Raw genomic sequence first — 17167 nt, forward strand, 5'->3', positions numbered from 1 at the left:
GGTCTAACCTCCTCCCCAGACTGGCTGAGGCCCAGCTGCTGGGAGGTCTTGGCTTCCTCCAGGGGTGGGAGGCTCACTCCTTCTGGGGCTGGGTGTTGTTGAAGACTTGTAATCTGCTGTTTGTAAGTCTTTCTCCTGGGTTGGCTTCTGGGACCATGGATGTCCTGTCTGCTGCCTCTCACCTGGGCAGGCAGCTCCCAGGATGTACAGATTAGGGACAGAGCCCAGAGACTTCTCTTCCCTGGTCAGGGCTTACACAGTCCAGTGACTGGTGGGAGCAGGGTTTCTTCTGGCAGGAGTTGAGGCCTCAGAGACACAGACAGAACTGGACATCTCTGACTTTGGGGTGATATATGTGGCTCAGGTCACTCAAGCTTCATGGGATGAGGGTCTGGGGGTTCAGAGGACCCTGGGCTAGGGGAGAGCTGGGGCTGGGCAGGGCGTAGTTGGAGAGACCTGCTGGGGTCCCCAGCCTGGCTCATTCCGTGTACCTTTTCGTGTAGGCAAAGGACAAAATTGTTCCAGGTGCCAGGGCCAGGCAGGGGATGGAGACGGTGGGTGTGAGAGAGACAGACAGGCCCAGAGAGAAACATGGAAATGAGACACACTGGAGAGAATCAGAGAAAAATGTGAACGAGGGGAGAGAAAAACAGAGGGAGACAGACACAGACCGACAGGGAGACTGAGGGATGAGAGAACAGGCAGGATGGGAGAGACAGGGAGGGACGCCATCCATTCAGCAAACCTACGTGCCCTGTGCCATGTGCTGGGGACTCTGTGGGGACAAGACAGCAAGGTCCCCGTCTGCAGGGAACTCCCAGTCTTAAGAGTGAGACAGACATCAACTAACAAGTATAGTTCCAGATAGTGAGAAGTGCTGTCAAGAAAATTAAGCAGAGTAAGGAAACAGGGCCCCGGGGACGCCCTGAGGCAAGCGATAGGGCAGGTCCCTCTGAGGTGACATTTGAGCCAAGACCTGGGACACGGAGAAGAACCAGCTGTGCAAAGATCTGAGAGAAGATGCTCCTGGGAGAGGCAGAGCAAATGCAGGGGGCCTGGGGCAGGAATGAGGTGTGTGAGGGGCAAAAGGGGGCCAGAGTGGCTGGAGCAGAGTGAGTGACAGAGCAAGTCGGGGAGCACATCTGAGAGGGAGGCCAGGCTTCACAGGTCTGGCTTTCACTAGGGTGAGGTGGAAGCCATGGGAGGCTTCGGAGCAGGTGACGTGATTTGACTTCTGTCTTTTACAAGCTCCCTCTGGCCGCTGAGAATAGATTGGGGGTGGCAGGCCCGGAGTCCAGGACAGGACAACGGCACAGGTGAGACTTGGTGGGGCCTGGATGAGGATGGTGGGGCAAAGGGTCCCCTGGCCGGGGGTGGGGGGCTCTCCCTCTCCCCACGTCTGAGGTCAGTCTCCTTGGAGCGTGGGAACGACAGTGCTGAGGATGGGAGCTGGGGCGGGCTTGGCCGGGCCAGGAATATGGGGTGGTAAGGAGCTGGAATCCGCAAGTTTTAAGCAGTCCGTTAGCCCAGGCCGTGGGGCTGCACACGGCGGGACCTGGGGCCTGTTCCTGACCAGAGAGGTGGCTGCGTCTGCACCTGGCTGCCTCTACTGCCCCACTGTGCTACTATTGGCAGATGTCTGCCCTCTCTGGGCCTCGTCTCCCCATCCACACCATGGGGGGAGCCCTCAAGCCTTGACTGGTCATCCCTTTGCAAACTGTAAAGTACTGTGCACAACACGGTAGGGGCTGAGGTCCAGGTCTGGGTCTGACAGCCCTAGATCTCTGCCCAGCTTTGCCTCTTCCTAGCTGTTGTGACCCACCCCTATCTGGGCCTCAGTTTCCTCATCTAGGAAATGGGGATATGGATGATATCTGGGGGTGGCTGTGAGGGATCAAGGAGCTAGCTGATGGTTGAGAGAATTAATGGTACAGCACAGCGTGTTTACCGCTGTTAGTGGCAGAGCTGGCTGGGCCCTGGCAGTCCAACTATCCACTGATCAGGTGGGACATGGAGGTCCAGAGTGGAGAAGCAACTTGCCCGAAGTCACACAGCAAGATGCCAATGCTAAGCATCAAGGGAGCCACCCTTTGCTGAGCACGTTATGTTTATCTCATTGATTCCTCACAACCCTTTGAAATAGGAATTATCACCCTCCGATGGTAAATTAGGAAACTGAGGCTCAGGGAGGGGGTGTTTTGTCCTGGGTTCATACTGTCAGTGACAAGACTGGGACTCAAACCCAGGTCTCCAGTACCCTATCCTCAGGGCTCCTGGGTCTAAGGCAGTGGTATGGCCCCTTCCTCTGGGCCCACAGCTTAGGCCATCAGTGTGAGGCCCTGTGACTGCTCTCCAGCCACAGGACAGTCAGTGGGGAAGAGACACACACAGGCAGCTTCAGGAACAAAGACCGAACAGAAGCACAGGGCAGATATTCGGGGGCCACTCAACAGAGGCTGGACCTGGACGTCTGTCCTTTTCCTGGGTGGGAGTTGGGGCTCTCCCAAGCCCTCTGACCTTCTGGCTGCCTGCCACCCTTACCTGGCTGATGCAACTGGAGTCGTTGAGGCTGTCGCTGACGGGGTGGTAGTCCTCCTCCCAGCTCGGACACTTGGAGGGCAGCAGCATATCCACTGAATCCAGGCGGTCCAGACTCCTGGTGGGGATGGGGAGCAGATGGGGCTCAGCCCACCCTTTGTTCAGCATGGGAAACTGAGGCCCAGAGGGGGAGAAACGGGCCAAGGTTATCCAGGGGCAGAGGGTAAAATGGAAGTCACTGCCGTCCCGGGTAGCGTGGGGGGTGATGAGCAAGGGGAGAGCTGCTCTCAGCCTTTGGAGGCCTTGTGAGTCTGGAGAGTGCCGATGGCCCTCACCTGTCATGCCCACTGCAACCGCGAGGTGGCAGCACAAGCTTGCTCTTGACTGTTTCAAACCAGGGGTGGGCCACACCAGCTCAATTCTACAGCCCCCTCCTCTGCAGGCCTGGGGCAATTCCAGGGGCTGGACAGAGGAGATGGGTCCAGGCCCACAGCCTTGACCTCCAGCCAGGGCCGCCCAAAGGTCATCAGTTTTGACACAATGTCCAGGTGGCCTCCACCAGGCCCCTGAAGACTCACCACTTCTCCCCATAGCCCTGGCTCTTCAATCTTTCTCACATCTACCTGACCCTGGGCCTCCCCCTCCCCAACTCCCCTGCTCTGGAAATAAGGTCCAAGCCGCCAATAGCTCAGGACCTTGACATAGACAAACTTGGATTGGAATCCAGCTTCCTCACTGGGTGACCCTGGGCAAGTCGTCACCCCTTAAGTCTCAGTTTCCTCACCTATAAAGTGGGGGATGTCACTGTGCCTGCCTGCTGGGGCTGTAAGGAGGTTTCAGTGACGCAGATTCAAGGGCACTGGGGCAGGCATAGAGCCCAGAGCGCAGCGAGGGCTGACAGATGGCCCGCATTACTGTTACTACAGGAATACTCCTTTTATTGCACTTCACTTTACTGCGTTCTGCAGATATGGTTTATTTTGTTTTTCTCTTCTTTTCCTTTTAACAAATGGAAGGTTTGTGGCAACCTGGAGTTGTCAGGTGATGGTTAGCATTTTTCAGCAATAAAGCATTTTAAAATTAAGGTATGTACTTTTAAAAAGACATAATGTTATTGCACACTTAGACTACAGTGTAAACACAACTTTTACATGCACTGGAAAACAAAAACATTTCGTGTGACTCACTTTATTGCCCTATCCACTTTACTGCGGTGGTCTGAGGTATGCCTGTACTACTATTATCAATTCCCTCTCATTCAAGGCCTGGGCCCTGGTCCTGCCCACCTCTCCCACCTCCATGCCCACAGGTCATTCAAGGAATTGCAGGATCTCAGGAGTAGAAGGGGTCTTAGAGATCATCTAGCTCAGCCCCCTTCACTTAAAGCTAGGGAAACTGAGGCTCAGAGAGGGTGAGACCTAGGAATGGCTGGTGGTGTCCTGAATTCCCACCTGGAGGCCATTCCCTGCCTCTGTCCCAGCCAATGAGACTCCCTGCCTCAGTCTACTGTCACCTGCCCTGCTCTATTCCCTCTGCTGCAGTCCTCCTAGGCTACCTCCTCCAATGAAGCTCTGGCTCTTGCCCCCAGGAGTAGAACTAGGGCTAAGCTTGTTTCCTTTAACTCTTCCAAGTCCTTTGTTTCTCTCCCTCAGAGGGTTCTGAATCACGTATACCAACTTTCACCTGTTTTGCACTCATTCTTTTCTGTTCTAATCCCCACGGTGACTTCTGCATGTGAAAGGCTCACTTCTCTCTCTAACATGTTATTTGTTGCTTCCTGTGTGCACGTGTTTCATTTTCCACGCTTTCACTAACTCTTCCCAGTCTTAAAGCAACAGGATGGGGCTCCATTGGTGGAATGCCAGGCCGGGTGATGGGACAGGTGAAGGCTGTCTATCTCCCTTTCACTTCTGGATCCTCCCTCATCCCCAATCTCGGAGCTCAACTCAGGGGTCAATTACAGGGGCACTGGCAGAGGGGGCTCTGGCCTTCCCTGGGCAGTGCTGGCACAAGGGGTGGGCTCACTAAGGGCAGCGTTCTCAAACCTGAAGAAGAGGGTCTCCTAGGCAGTTCCCCTGTACAAGTGGAAATCATCTGGGGATGTAGCCCCCGTGGGCAGGGTTTACCTGGGCCAATCACTCCGGAGAGACTCCCCTTATGATTTACCAAAGGATAAGGCTCACCTGTGGTCAGGACTTAACTGTGGGGGGCTTATGGGGTGGGTTCACCAAATGGCGGGGCTCTCCAGAGTCAACTCATCAAAGTGCAGGGGCCAAGCTAAGGATGAAGATCTCAGGAAGGGGACTAACCGGAAGGAGGGTTCACCTAGGGGGCCTGGATCATTGGGGGTGGGGATTCACCTGGGTCTGAGGCTGGAGGGCAGGATTCATCTGTGGGGCTGGGATCTCCGGGCGGGCGGCTGAAGAGGAGGAAGGCGAGGTTCCCAGGGGTGGGACATACCTGTGAGGGGCTCACCTAGAGGGCAAAGCTTGCCTGTGAGCCAGGGCGGTACGAGTGTAAAGAGGCTTTCCCAGAGGAGCGCTCACAAGTGGGCGGAGCCCCAGCGGAGCAGGGTAAGCCTGCGGGCGTGGCTCACTTTAAGGGAGTGGTCCCCTTAGGGAGCAGAACTCACAGGTGACCAGGGCTTCTGGTGCGGGGTTCCCAGGGGGCAGGACTCACTGGTGAGCAGAGGCTTCCTGGGGCGGGACTTGGACTTCGGAGAGGCTCTCCCACGGTGGGGCTTCTGGGGGTCAGGGCTGGCCTGCGGGCGAGACTCTAGGGGGCGGGACCGTGCGCTCACCTGCGGGGATTGCTCTGCTCTCCCAGCGACTGCTGCGTGGCCCTCAGGTAGCTCTGGCGCCGCGCCGCCGTCTTGGGGGAGGGCTTGGGGCTGCCGCCGGACTCGTCACTGTCCTCGTCGCCCATGGCCTTGATGTAGCTGCCGCTGCGCATTCGCCGGCACGGGATGGGGCCCTCGCCTGTGGAGTCCGCCTCGCGCGGGGACAGCAGCGAGGTGGTCCATTCGCCACCGCCTCCGGGCACCTGGGGTCGGGCGGACAGCCCTCAGCAAGGGTGGCTCAGGGGGCAGCGCACACCCCCAGCGCGCCGCCGGCCACCCAGCCTCGGGCTCATCACCTGGGGAGTGAGCTGCACGCTAGAAGCCCCATCTCCAGGCCCCTGAAGCTCCCTCGCTGCCCACCTCAGGGAATTCGGCCTTCGGTGCGGGGTACTGCCACTAAAGGCACCCACGAGCAGGGCGGAGCCGGGGCTGGGAAGGATACCTGGGTCCCAGAGCCAGTTCTGCCGCAGCTTCACTATGTGGCCTTCTCCAGCCTCAGATCTCCGTGGACCCCAGGCTGAGCGTGCCCCAGCGAAACCGTCCAGACAGAATGATCACAGTGGCTTCCACTGCAGCTACCCTTCTGAGCAACCCCTGTGTTCCCATCACTTCCCCTGCTATCTCAGTGGATGGCTCATGATCCCACTGCCCAGATAAGAACAGCAGGCTTGAGAGAGGTCCCTGGACCCTAGGATGGTGGGGGAGGATGAATCAGGGGACCCCAGCGCATCAGTATGGAGGCGAGGTCTTTGGGGCCAAACAACATTCCTCATCCTACAGGTGGGTAAACTGAGGTACAGAGAGCACAAGGGCTTTGTGGGGTCTGGCAGCCATGTGGTGAGCTGGAGAAAGCGCTCAGTGTTCCCATCTGAACTCCAGGGACCCCATCTGTGGAAGGGGGCTGTGATAAGGGTAAGGTCACAGCTGTGAGGGCAGCCCCGGTCCTCAGTGGTTACAGTGGCAGAAACCAACTGAGGGGACCTCCCCTGCCCTTCTGAGGCCAGGCTCTGCCAGCTGCTCCAGGGCAGCACACACTGTCTACACTCTTGTTCACCTGATACCCACCGATGTGTCCACACAGTGGATATTCACCTCGTTATGGAGTACGCTCATCTCAGCACTCACACGTACCTCAGCCCGAGCACAGGGTGAACACGCCGTGCCATGTACACGCACCTCAGAGAGCAAGCATACCCTTTCCCCGCAACCCCTCTCCCGAAGGACACACCCCTCTCCCCAAGGATGCACCCCAGCCACTTCATCACGTGCCCACACCTCAGTGAGAGCACAACGTGAACACAGAGCGTACACACCTCCTCACGTGCACACCAGCCACCACTGCACCGCGGAACATCTCAACGTGTCCCTCCTCACCGTGTCCCCGCCTCAACACACACAGAGCACACACCTTCACCAGGTCTATATGTCACCGCGGACACCCAGGCTCACGTTTCTCAGGGTACACAGCACACCCATTCTTCGCCACGCCCACAAGTGCACACCACACTCCCCAAGTCACCGCGCCTGCACAGAGACCACGTTCTTCTCAGTTCCCACAATGCCAGTGGCTGGTTCTCGGCTGAGGGAGGGTCCCTGCCTGGGCTTCCCATCCCAGGTCCCCACCCCTGCGGCTTTCCCGTTAACACCCTCCTCCCCAACTGACTGCCCAGCCAGTCGCCAGGACCTGCACATTCTACCCCAAACCATTTGCTAGTCAATCCTTCCTACCTGCACCTGTCCCTTGGGAAGGTGGCTTTGTATATCCCTGCTCAACACCTGTTGCTTCCCCAGCCCTTACCCACCTACTTCCTGTTGAGCAAGCAGGCAGCACCACTCCAGGGCCTGCAGGGCCACCGTTTCACGGTGTTTCTGAAGCATTTTCACGTGATCAGACCAAACCATATCATTTGAGAGGGAGCTAGGTCACACACCACCCCCTCTGATGTTTCTAAGCTAAGGAAGTAGATTGAGAGCCACAAAAGCCTTAAATATATAAAATACTGCCTAGATTTCATTTCCCTCCTATTGAAAAAAATAGCCTCCTCCCCCCATAGTCTCACTGTCTTTGGAATTTTATATGGAATGACAAGAACTCAGGTCAGACTTTGATGTTCATCCGGTTCAAAATGCATCTAATGGGGCTTCCCTGGTGGCACAGTGGTTGAGAGTCCGCCTGCCGACGCAGGGGACACGGGTTCATGCACCGGTCCGGGAAGATCCCACATGCTGCGGAGCGGCTGGGCCCGTGAGCCATGGCCGCTGAGCCTGCGCGTCCGGAGCCTGTGCTCCGCAACGGGAGAGGCCACTACAGTGAGAGGCCCGCGTAACACACACACACACACACACACACACACACACACACACACACACACACACAAAATGCATCTAATGTGTTCCCAAAGGCTGGCCAGGCCTGTGCTGACATGCCCTCCAGGATGAGGGACTCACTACCTACTGAAACAGCCCCTTCCATCTGCAGGTGAACCGAAATCTACTTCCTGTAACTTTCACCCACAGCTTGGGCTCTGGTACCGGGAGCCACCCAGTTCTCTTCCACTCACCCTGCCCTTGAGAGGCCCAGCACAAGTGTAGCAGCAGAGATGTCTCTGAGCCTTCTGCCACTTGCCAGGAGTGCAGCCTTGGTGCATAATAAGTGCCTCAATAAACATTAGTGTTTGAAAGAAAAAAGCTAGTTCCCCAAACTGATTTAGGGCCTCGGGGCTCCTGCAGTCCCCCTGCTCATCTCCAGCACATTCCGCTCATGCTGACAGGAGTGTCTGCTCATGTGTCTTTCTCTCCCAGCATCCTGATAATTGGGACTATGTCTTATTTATTTCTCACTCTATTCATTCAAGGGTCCATCTGTTCATCTACCCCTCTCTCCTCTCATGTTTCTTGAGCACTTCCTGTATGACAGACCCTGTCTTGGGCCCTGGGGACACAGAGCTGCACCAGATATGGTCCCTATCCTCAAGGAGCCCCCAGTCTGGGGGCAGTACCAGGCAGGAGGCTGGCAAGCAGAATGCCATGCAATTGGTCCTCGGAGGGGATAGAAGGCACGGCTTCCATAGTTTTCTTCTAAAGGGAAGGGACATGTTTTGGTCCCTACTCAGGGCCGGTCTCAAAAGGGTCCTAATCAATGTCTGCTGAGAGCATGACCAGTGGAAGGAATCCTTTTACTAGCAAGATACCACCAGCCACCCATTTCCTAAGCGAGTCAACAGAGGCCTGAGTGAAACAACTTTCCAAGTCAATCTGTGACAGAGCTGGACTTCAAACTGGTGCCTTCCCCACAATCCCTCCCCCTCCCCTGACCCTGGCAGGGACCCACCTGCAGGTAATGATAGGCAAGACCTTGGTGGCAGGATTTGGACTTTAGCAGGCTCTTATCCAAGGTGGCTGAGGTCTTCTGGCAGACCTCATGGGCGTGGCTGAGGGTCAGGGTGGACCAGGAGCCCCGCTTGACATAGTTGGTGTCCGCGGCCACCCCAAGGCTGGGGCAGGTGGCCGGGGGTGCCGGCGGAGGTGGCGGGGCGGTCAGCTCGGCGGTGTTGTTCTTGGCGGCTCTGAGCATGTGCCCACTGATGGTGTTGTAGGCGTGCGTGAAATAGCGTGGCTGGCTGCGTTCTGTCTGGCGGCCTAGTGTCATCAGTCCAGAGGCTGGGCCACCGCTGCGGAAGGTGCCACCCTCACCATCCAAGTTGTCGTCGGAGCTCCACCAGCCCGAGATGTTGGAACGGCTTCGCCGCTTGGGCTCCCCGGCCTTGGCCCGCTCCTTGCTCTTGGCCCTCCGGCCCTTGCCGTCCTCCAGGCCACCTTTCTTGCCGCCATTGCCGCCGACCTTGCCTGCCGTGCCCTCCAGGGAGGGCGCCTTGGTGAAGAAGAGCCGCTGGACCGAGTGGACCAGGTGGCGGATGCGGCCAGGACTCTCGCCCCGGGCCTTGGCCTCCCCGCGGGGGAACTGGAGAGTGCTGAAGCCGTCGCGGTGGATAGGCAGCTGTTTCTCAAACTGGTCCAGGAGGTTGGCGGGCAGCCGGTTGATCTTGGTGGCCTGGGCGTGGCTGGGGAAGGGGCTCTCCTCTGGCACCTCGAAGTGGGAGTTGTAGTGGATGCGGGGGAAGGTGCTGCTGGGTGGTGGCAGCTGGTTGTTGAGCGGGAAAAGCCCGTCCCCTGGCAGAGCATTCTGCCCAGGGAAGCGAGCCTCGCGGGCGAAGGCCTCCGTGGGCGATAGCAGGTAGGGGTTGCGATCAGGCCCTGCGAACAGGGGCTCGTGTGGTGGGTCCAGGCTGTCGGACAGGTGGCGGGGGCGGCTGTCACCGAGGCCTTTCATGATCCCGGCCCTCGGGGCAGGGGCCGTCGCCCTAGCGCGTTGCCCGGGTCTCCTCTCCCGGGCAGCAGCTAATCTGGGGAGAGAAGACAGACAGGCATTAGCTGGATGTGGAGGGGATAGGATGCTGGGAAGGTCAGCCAGACCCCCGCAGATCTCAAGGTTGGGAGGATTTCTGAAGACTCCTGGCCTGCCCTTAACATTGTGGGTCGGGAATCACGAGTACAAATGGAGACCCACATACCATACGGATAAATAAAAGCGACATCTCAGGCTAGCAAGACTTTAAACAAAATACGTTCTACTCTCCTACCTTGACGAACATATTTTCACAATAACCTGGAAAGCCAGGTTCGAACTCAGACTTCTTGGTCTCCTCCAAATTCCACGGCAGCATGTGGTCAGGGGGAAGCTGCCTGCCCTCCCTTTTCCTCCTGTCTCTGACTCTGTTCCTCACCACGAGGAGCCCCACCCATGCGTGCACCCCCAGCTCACTCCACATGCCCCCCAAACAGCCACCCCTCAGCCCTAGGGCTGGTCCCACTGGCAGTGTAGGCCACCATGGGAGGATCTGTGCTGGCCCTGGAAGCAGGCCTGGGGTCTCTGGCGTAGGGAATTCCAGGCTGGGGTCTGCCCAGGCTGCAGAGTGTGGTCGAAAGGGGGATGTAGGCTCTGGATGGGCATGTTCCCTTGGCCCCTGAACCTTCCTTGCCTGGTGGGGAACAACAAGGTTGAGAGAGGGCCAGAGAGGCCTTCTGAAGAGTGGGGCCTGGGGCCGGGGCCCCTCTTACCCAGGTCTGAGGGCAGTACTGTCCCACCTCTATTTTAGCAGAAGAATCCTTACATCAACATGTAAACCCTCTGTAAAAACCCACTCTGTCCTCAACAAAAGTCTACTGAGTGTGACCCCTGGGCTAGAGGCTGGGGGCTGCAGCCATCAGACAGGCCAACAAGCCCATCAGCCCATCCTTTGCTACTGGGATGAATCAATGACACCTGGCCTGGGACAGAGTTCCCAGCAAGTCAGTAGCAGGAGCATATCCTCAGGATGAAAGTAGGTGGAGCCATTGTGCCTCAGTTTCTCTATTGTAAAATGGGCCTTCCAGCCAGAACCATCCTGGAAATGCCAGTCTCAAACTTCGGTAAGTCCCTTTCCTTTCTGGGCCTCAGTCTTTCCATCTGTACCATGGGGCAGAGGGGGAGGTCAGCAAGCTTTCTTAGCCCTGGACCCCACTAGTCATGCTTGGAGGAGTCCCAAGGCTTGGTCCGGCCTGTGTGCCTGGTGTGCTGAGGAGCTGCAAGGAGTTGGTACGGCTGGAACGGAGCAAGTGAGGCCAAGGGCACTGGGGACAGAGGAAATCTCAGAGGGGCTGGGCCAGAGTGTACGGGCTCCGGCTGAAGCCAGGTACGGGAGGCAGAATGATGGCTCCCAAGATGCCCAGGCCTAATGCCCAGAACCTGTGATTATGATACTTCACATGTTAAACGGGACGTTGCAGATATGGTTAAGGATCCTGAGATGGGGAGATTTCCTGGATTCTCTGCAGGGGCACAACCTAATCACGTGGGTCCTTGTCAGAGGGTCAGAGTCAAAGAGGGAGATGTGATGACGGAAGCAGAGGTCAGAGCGAGGTGGGGTCATGAGCCGAGGAATGCGGGCAGCCTTTAGAAGCTGCAAGAGGCAGGGAGTCAGATTCTCCCCTAGAGCCTCCAGAAGGAATGCAGCCCTGCGACCCACTTTAGGCTTCTGATCTCTAGAACTGTAAGATAATAAATCTGTGTGTTTTAAGCCACTACGTTTGTGGTAATTTGTTACAGCAGCAATAGGAAACTCACACGCCAAGCATAAGTTTAGGTGTCCGAGACACCCTCCCACCCCACAGGGCAGCTCTTAAGGCAAAGCCCAGACCCCACCAAACACTGCATGAAAAACACTGGCCTAGGTGAAACCCCCATCTTATAGATGGGGAAACTGAGGCCCTCTGAGGGGAAGAACTTACCCAAGATCACATAGTGGGTTCAGTAGCTGAGGCAGGGCTGAGACCCACAGCTCTTCCTATCCCTCTGCACAGCTGCCTTGCAATTGTCACCTGGAGCTTGCTGGCCCTAAGACCCTCAGGGATCTGAGAATTACTTCCTTGGACCTAGCCATTTTCATGACCAAATGTGCCCCAAGGCTTCCCAAGCCCTGAGACTTCTGCAGAGTCCACTGGCTGGAATTCTCCCCCTTCTCTGCCAGAGCCTCTCCCTGACCCTGGGAGCCTGAGGGACCCCAATCCTGAAGTCCAGAGCACTTGAGCAATGGTCCTTGTAGCTGAACAGCCACATCGGAAGCATCTCTGCTTCCACCAGGCAACTTGTCAGAGCATTTATCCCCAGCCTGGAGAGGGAGTCTGCCGACTCACATTTTTATCTTCATTACAACAGCCACGCGTGGTGGGGGACCATTATCTCCATTTTACAGGTGGGGAAACTGAGCCTGAGAGAAGCAGTTCTAGCCAAGGTGAAACAGGTAACTCAGACTTCAGCCACCCCGTCAGTGTCCCAGACTGTCAAGTATCCCCCACTCCAGCCCGCAGCAGCTCCCTCTGGGCAAACCTCTTCTCGAAGACAATTTCAGGCAAATGCAAAACCACCCGCATATCCCTCCTGCTCCTGGCCTTTTCTTGGCCTCCTTGCATCCCCTCAGGGCTGCAGTGTCCCTGGACTCAGAGGCCAGCCTCCTTGGCTCTCCAGCTGGAGAACTGTGTGTGCAGCAGTATGTCCTTGATGGCCACTCAAGTAAGGCCAATGATACTGAAAACTCAGGAGAGTTTGCAAACGCAGCCCTCTGGCTCGCTGGCTTGGCAGGGGCCCGACTCCCTAGAAATACCAGAGGTGGAGAGGGCTGGTCACCAGAAGCAGAAGATAGCCGCAGAGCCCTGCCCCAGAAGTGCACACAACACTTCTCCTCCCAGACCGGGGCACCTCCTCCAGCCCTCCCAGGGAGAAGCTGGCTTCAATTTCATAGGCCAGGCACTCCCGACCCCAGGAATCCAGAGCTGCCCCAGGAGGACCATGGGAACCTGGGTCCTGAGCCTCAGACTGCCAAGTGGGGCCAAAGGAGGAAGGGAGGGAGGGGGCAGGAAGGTGCTTGGTGAACTGTGAAGTGCGGGCACAGCCTCATTCCCTGGGGGACAAACCCTGCCCTCAGTCCTGGTGGTCTTGATGATGAGGTCCCTTGCTGGGCTTGTGGGGGGAGGAGTTAGACAGGTCCCTGCCTTGGAGGTGCCTCTGGGATTAAAGGAGGGCGAGTGGGGGCTGCCAGCCTCAGGGAGACCTCTAGATACCAGCTAGAAACTTTAAGGACCACAGGTGACCTCCGCTTTTCTTCCTGGGACTGTATCCTCATTGTTAAAATAGTCTCTGACTTCTGGGGCCCTGCGTGTCCATCCTTCTACCCCACCTTAAATGCCGGTGCATCCCAGGGTTCTGAGAAGGCCCATAGTATCCCCCTATCAGTAAAATGCTTCAATGTCACTCAGTAGGGGCTCAAGCCAGACACCTTGGCACCTCCATGAATTCTTCCCTCTCCTGACCTTCCTTGTCTTTCCCCTCGTAACAGCTCCCACTGTGCCTGGAAAATGATTCAGGCTCAGTTCCTGTGGTCCAGGTGGAGCCAGTCCTATGCCAGAGCCCCAGGGGTAGACATAGGACCCAGGCCTGGCCAATCAGAGTCCTGCATCCCTGAGTACTGACTGGCTCAGAGATGGGAACAGGATCCTTGTTAGCCAATGAGAGTCGGCCCTGGGATTATGGCTGAACTCTTGGGAAAGAAGTGCCCTCCTTCCTGTTAGGGCTGCTATCTTTGTCTGAGTGTCAGCCTTGAGTCCTCTGTCAAGATCTTGCCTGAGGTCTCCGACATGAGAGTTAAGAGACTTTTTGCTGAAGTCCGAGTTCGGTGTCTGTGTCTTTCAACGAGAGCCTGATACAGACCTCATGTCCAATTGGTCACTACAGCAGTGGCTGTGGGTACCCCACCCATATCTCCTGTGGCCTCATCACTGCAGTGCCCAACAGGCTGGCTTCCAACTGTCACCATGTGCATCCCTGCCGGAGGGAGGGGGTGCTTTCTGTAGCAGCTGGAGTGTGCTCTGCTCACACGTGGCTGGCAGGGACTGCCAGGGAATTACCCACCCTACCCACCTGCCCCATATGCCATCAGGCTGCAGCTCTCAGCCACTGACTGTTGGGGAGTTTGTGTATAAATACCCCAGGTCTTCCCCACTTGGGTGGGACAACTGAGGAATGGGCTCTACAGTCCTCAGTGGGATGGAGCTCCAGTTACGCACAGAGATCACTTGCCTGATAATGTTCCTTTCATTGGCCACCTCCCTTCTCTGCCTTATCTCCCCCCTCCCACACTGTACTGCCTGTTCCCAAATAAAGTACTTGCACTTGAATCTTTATCTTGGTCATGCTTCTGAGGAACCCCAGCTATGACAGCCACAGCAATTCTGCCTCAGTTATATTTTCTGATGCCATCCCCTCTCGGTAGCCTCTGCCTATGTCACTCCCACTGCTCACCTGGAAAATCACACCAGCCTTCTCCCTGGTCTCTCTGCATCCACTCTAAGACCCTTACAATCCAGCTTGCAAATTGCAGCTGGAGTGATATTTCTAAAACGCCAAAGCAATAGTGTTCTTTCCCTTCAGTGGCTTTCCATGGCTCTTGGGACGAACGCTCGACTCTGAGCCTGGCATTCAAGGCAACTGGGGAGCTAGTCTCTGCAGACCTCTAAACTTCAGCTCCAGCCACGTGGCCTACTGGAGCTAAAGGAACTGCGAGACCAAGAGTGTCGTCCTGGGGAAGAGACAGCATGAGGCCTCACAGCAAGGTCGCTCCAGCCTGGAACCCAGGGCTCTTCACTCTTAACCCCACTGGCCCTCCTGAACTAGAGGGTGTGCGAAGGAAGGGGACCACGCTGGGGCTGCGTTGCCGGGTGAGGAGGGTGGGGCAGCATGATGAGGTGCCTCAGTGAAGAGTGGAGGTCCAAAAGACCCAGTGTGCTCTGGTTTCTGCCAGCTTCTCCAGCCTCAGCCTCGCTTCAGGACTGAGGCACTCGCGTCTCCAGCTGCCAAGGGCACTGGCTGCTGACAGTTCACAGCCGGGTACCTGTTAAGACTTGCTCTCAGCCAAAGGGAGATGCCTCACCCAAGGTGATGCTTCTTCCCAGGGGCAGCCTGTGTCTAGTAATTGATTGATGTGCAGCCGCAAGGTCTGGCCTCCTTGTCCAATTCAGAACAAATGGGCCATCCCGGGCTTCCCTGGTGGCGCAGTGGTTGAGAGTCCGCCTGCCGATGCAGGGGACACGGGTTCGTGCCCCGGTCCGGGAAGATCCCACATGCCGCGGAGCGGCTGGGCCCGTGAGCCATGGCCGCTGAGCCTGCGCGTCCGGAGCCTGTGCTCCGCAACGGGAGAGGCCACTACAGTGAGAGGCACGCGTACCGCAAAAAAAAAAAAAAAAAAAAAAGCCATCCCAGCTCCAGAGCTTCCCCTGGGATTTACTGAGGGCCTTTGTTGTAACTGCATCTCCGTTCAACTCCTCCCCCTGCCCAACCCTGCGCTCCTCTCCTGTCACAGGTGTTCCCAAGAGACTTCCCATGCAAACCTCAGAGTCTGTTTCCCGGGGAATCTGACCCTAAGACAGGGTGTAACTGGGTCCTACTTCTTTCTCTCCTTACTGCGGGACATTCGGCGATTTAATTACTCCTCTTAAGCCTCAGTTTCTTCTTCTCTAACATGGGTATGAGGATCTTTACTTTTCAAGATTACGATGAGGATGAATTGTGACGTCATACAGAAAGCCTCTAGGTGCTTGATAAATATGGTCACGCTCCGGTCCTCACCTCACTGTGCTTCTTGGGGGCAGGCCGAGGTGTCCAGTGTAGGATGCTGCACAGCTTAGCGGAAAGTGCATGCAACTGCACCGGGATTCAAACTCTGGCTCTGCTCTGTATTTGCTGTGACCTTGGACCGGTCCCTCCCTCTGGTCCCTCTCAGTTTCCACCTCTAGGCGGTAGAGGGTCTGCATGAGGGTGGTCTGGGCATCTGGCTACACCGATTCCCTCTGAGCTCTCTGGGTCAGGATTCCTGGAACTCTGGGTGCCAAGCCCTCGGTCACCCGACACCCAGCGGTGGCAGGAGCCTCACCTTGGGGAAGTCTTAAAATAGGCAGGCCTCAGCCTTGCAGGGGAAGCGGCTGGCTGCCTTGCACTGCCTTTGTCTCTGAGCTATACTTAGGCCCATCCGGGTGCCAATAATTACCTCTCATTAATATAAGCCTCATTGCCCTCATGGAAACGTGGAGGAACCAGCCGAGCAGCTGCCTCCCCAAGAGCCCTCCCAGCTCCACAGAGCCTCTGTGTCTGCAGCCGCTACCCCCATCTGCACAGAGCGGGGCCTCCCTGCCCTACGCCAGCTCATCCTGGAGCCAGAGTTGGCCAGTGAGCATGGGAGAGCTAATCAGGGACAAGGTCAAGAACACAACCCAGCACGGCCCCTCCTGAAGCAAAACTCACTTGATTGAGCCATTGCCCTAATCTAGAACTTTCTCTGGATCCTCTTCCCTCCTCAGTCCAAACTCCTTGGTGTGGCAATCAAGACCCTTGCTGATCTAACCCCTTTTCAGACATTACCATCCCCATTTCCCTTCTTCACAGCCCCTCCCTTTTTTTTTTAAACATCTTTATTGGAGTATAATTGCTTTGCAGTGGTGTGTTAGTTTCTGCTTTATAACAAAGTTGAATCAGTTATACATATACATATGTTCCCATATCTCTTCCCTCTTGCGTCTCCCTCCCTCCCACCCTCCCTATCCCACCCCTCCAGGTGGTCACAAAGCACCGAGCTGATATCCCTGTGCTATGCGACAGCCCCTCCCTTTAACCTGCTCAGATCTCTTACTATTTCCTACCTATATCTGAATTTGGTGCTACCCAAAAGGCTGGTTTCGTCTAAGGTCGCATTAACAGAGAAAGAGTCTAAATGAAGGGAGGGGATAGTCCTGTTCAATGCTGAGCCCTGCTGTTAAGAGAGAGAGAGACAGCTAGAGTGGGACATGGGAGAGCGACTGGAGTGATGAGAGGCTGGCAATGATGTGGGTGGTACGGCCGAACATTCTGGCCAAACAGAAGTCCGTGGAGGATAGAGGCACTGCCTTAGGCCTCTGAAGGGATGATGTGTGGAAGGGACCCAGCAGAGGGCCTGGACTCAGTAGAGACTCATCAAGCTTTTGCTAAATGAAAGAGTGGCAGAAGGTCTTGGGGATGCCCAGAAACAACGAAGAAAGTGAGGCAGCAACGGGCTCTGTGGGGCCTCCAGGGCCTTGATGCTACCTGGGGTAGGGGTGGAAGTAGAGAGAGGCAGGCTGTGTTACACTGTGGCTTCATCTCTGGGTGACCCTCCCATTCTCCTCCCACCT

At 56.5% G+C, this 17167-nt stretch overlaps 1 protein-coding gene across 3 annotated transcripts in view; it reads right to left on the reverse strand.

Annotated features, from left to right (window-relative positions):
• The window catches only part of DLGAP4 (DLG associated protein 4), a 200710-nt gene that overhangs the window by 82047 nt on the left and 101496 nt on the right, over positions 1-17167 (reverse strand). For 2 of the 3 annotated variants that reach the window (XM_079945267.1, XM_079945266.1), the window contains exons 3-5: positions 8709-9780; positions 5339-5580; positions 2542-2656 (exon numbers count right to left, since the gene is read on the reverse strand). In XM_079945267.1, the coding sequence (XP_079801393.1) occupies positions 2542-2656; positions 5339-5580; positions 8709-9707 (1356 nt within the window). In that variant the 5' untranslated portion in view covers positions 9708-9780. Of the gene's footprint in view, positions 1-2541; positions 2657-5338; positions 5581-8708; positions 9781-17167 lie in introns of those variants that run through there. The other variant, XM_079945269.1, reaches the window with a different exon arrangement.

Source organism: Stenella coeruleoalba, assembly GCF_951394435.1.
Source record: "Stenella coeruleoalba genome assembly, chromosome: 15".
In the NCBI taxonomy this organism is placed as follows: domain Eukaryota; kingdom Metazoa; phylum Chordata; class Mammalia; order Artiodactyla; family Delphinidae; genus Stenella; species Stenella coeruleoalba.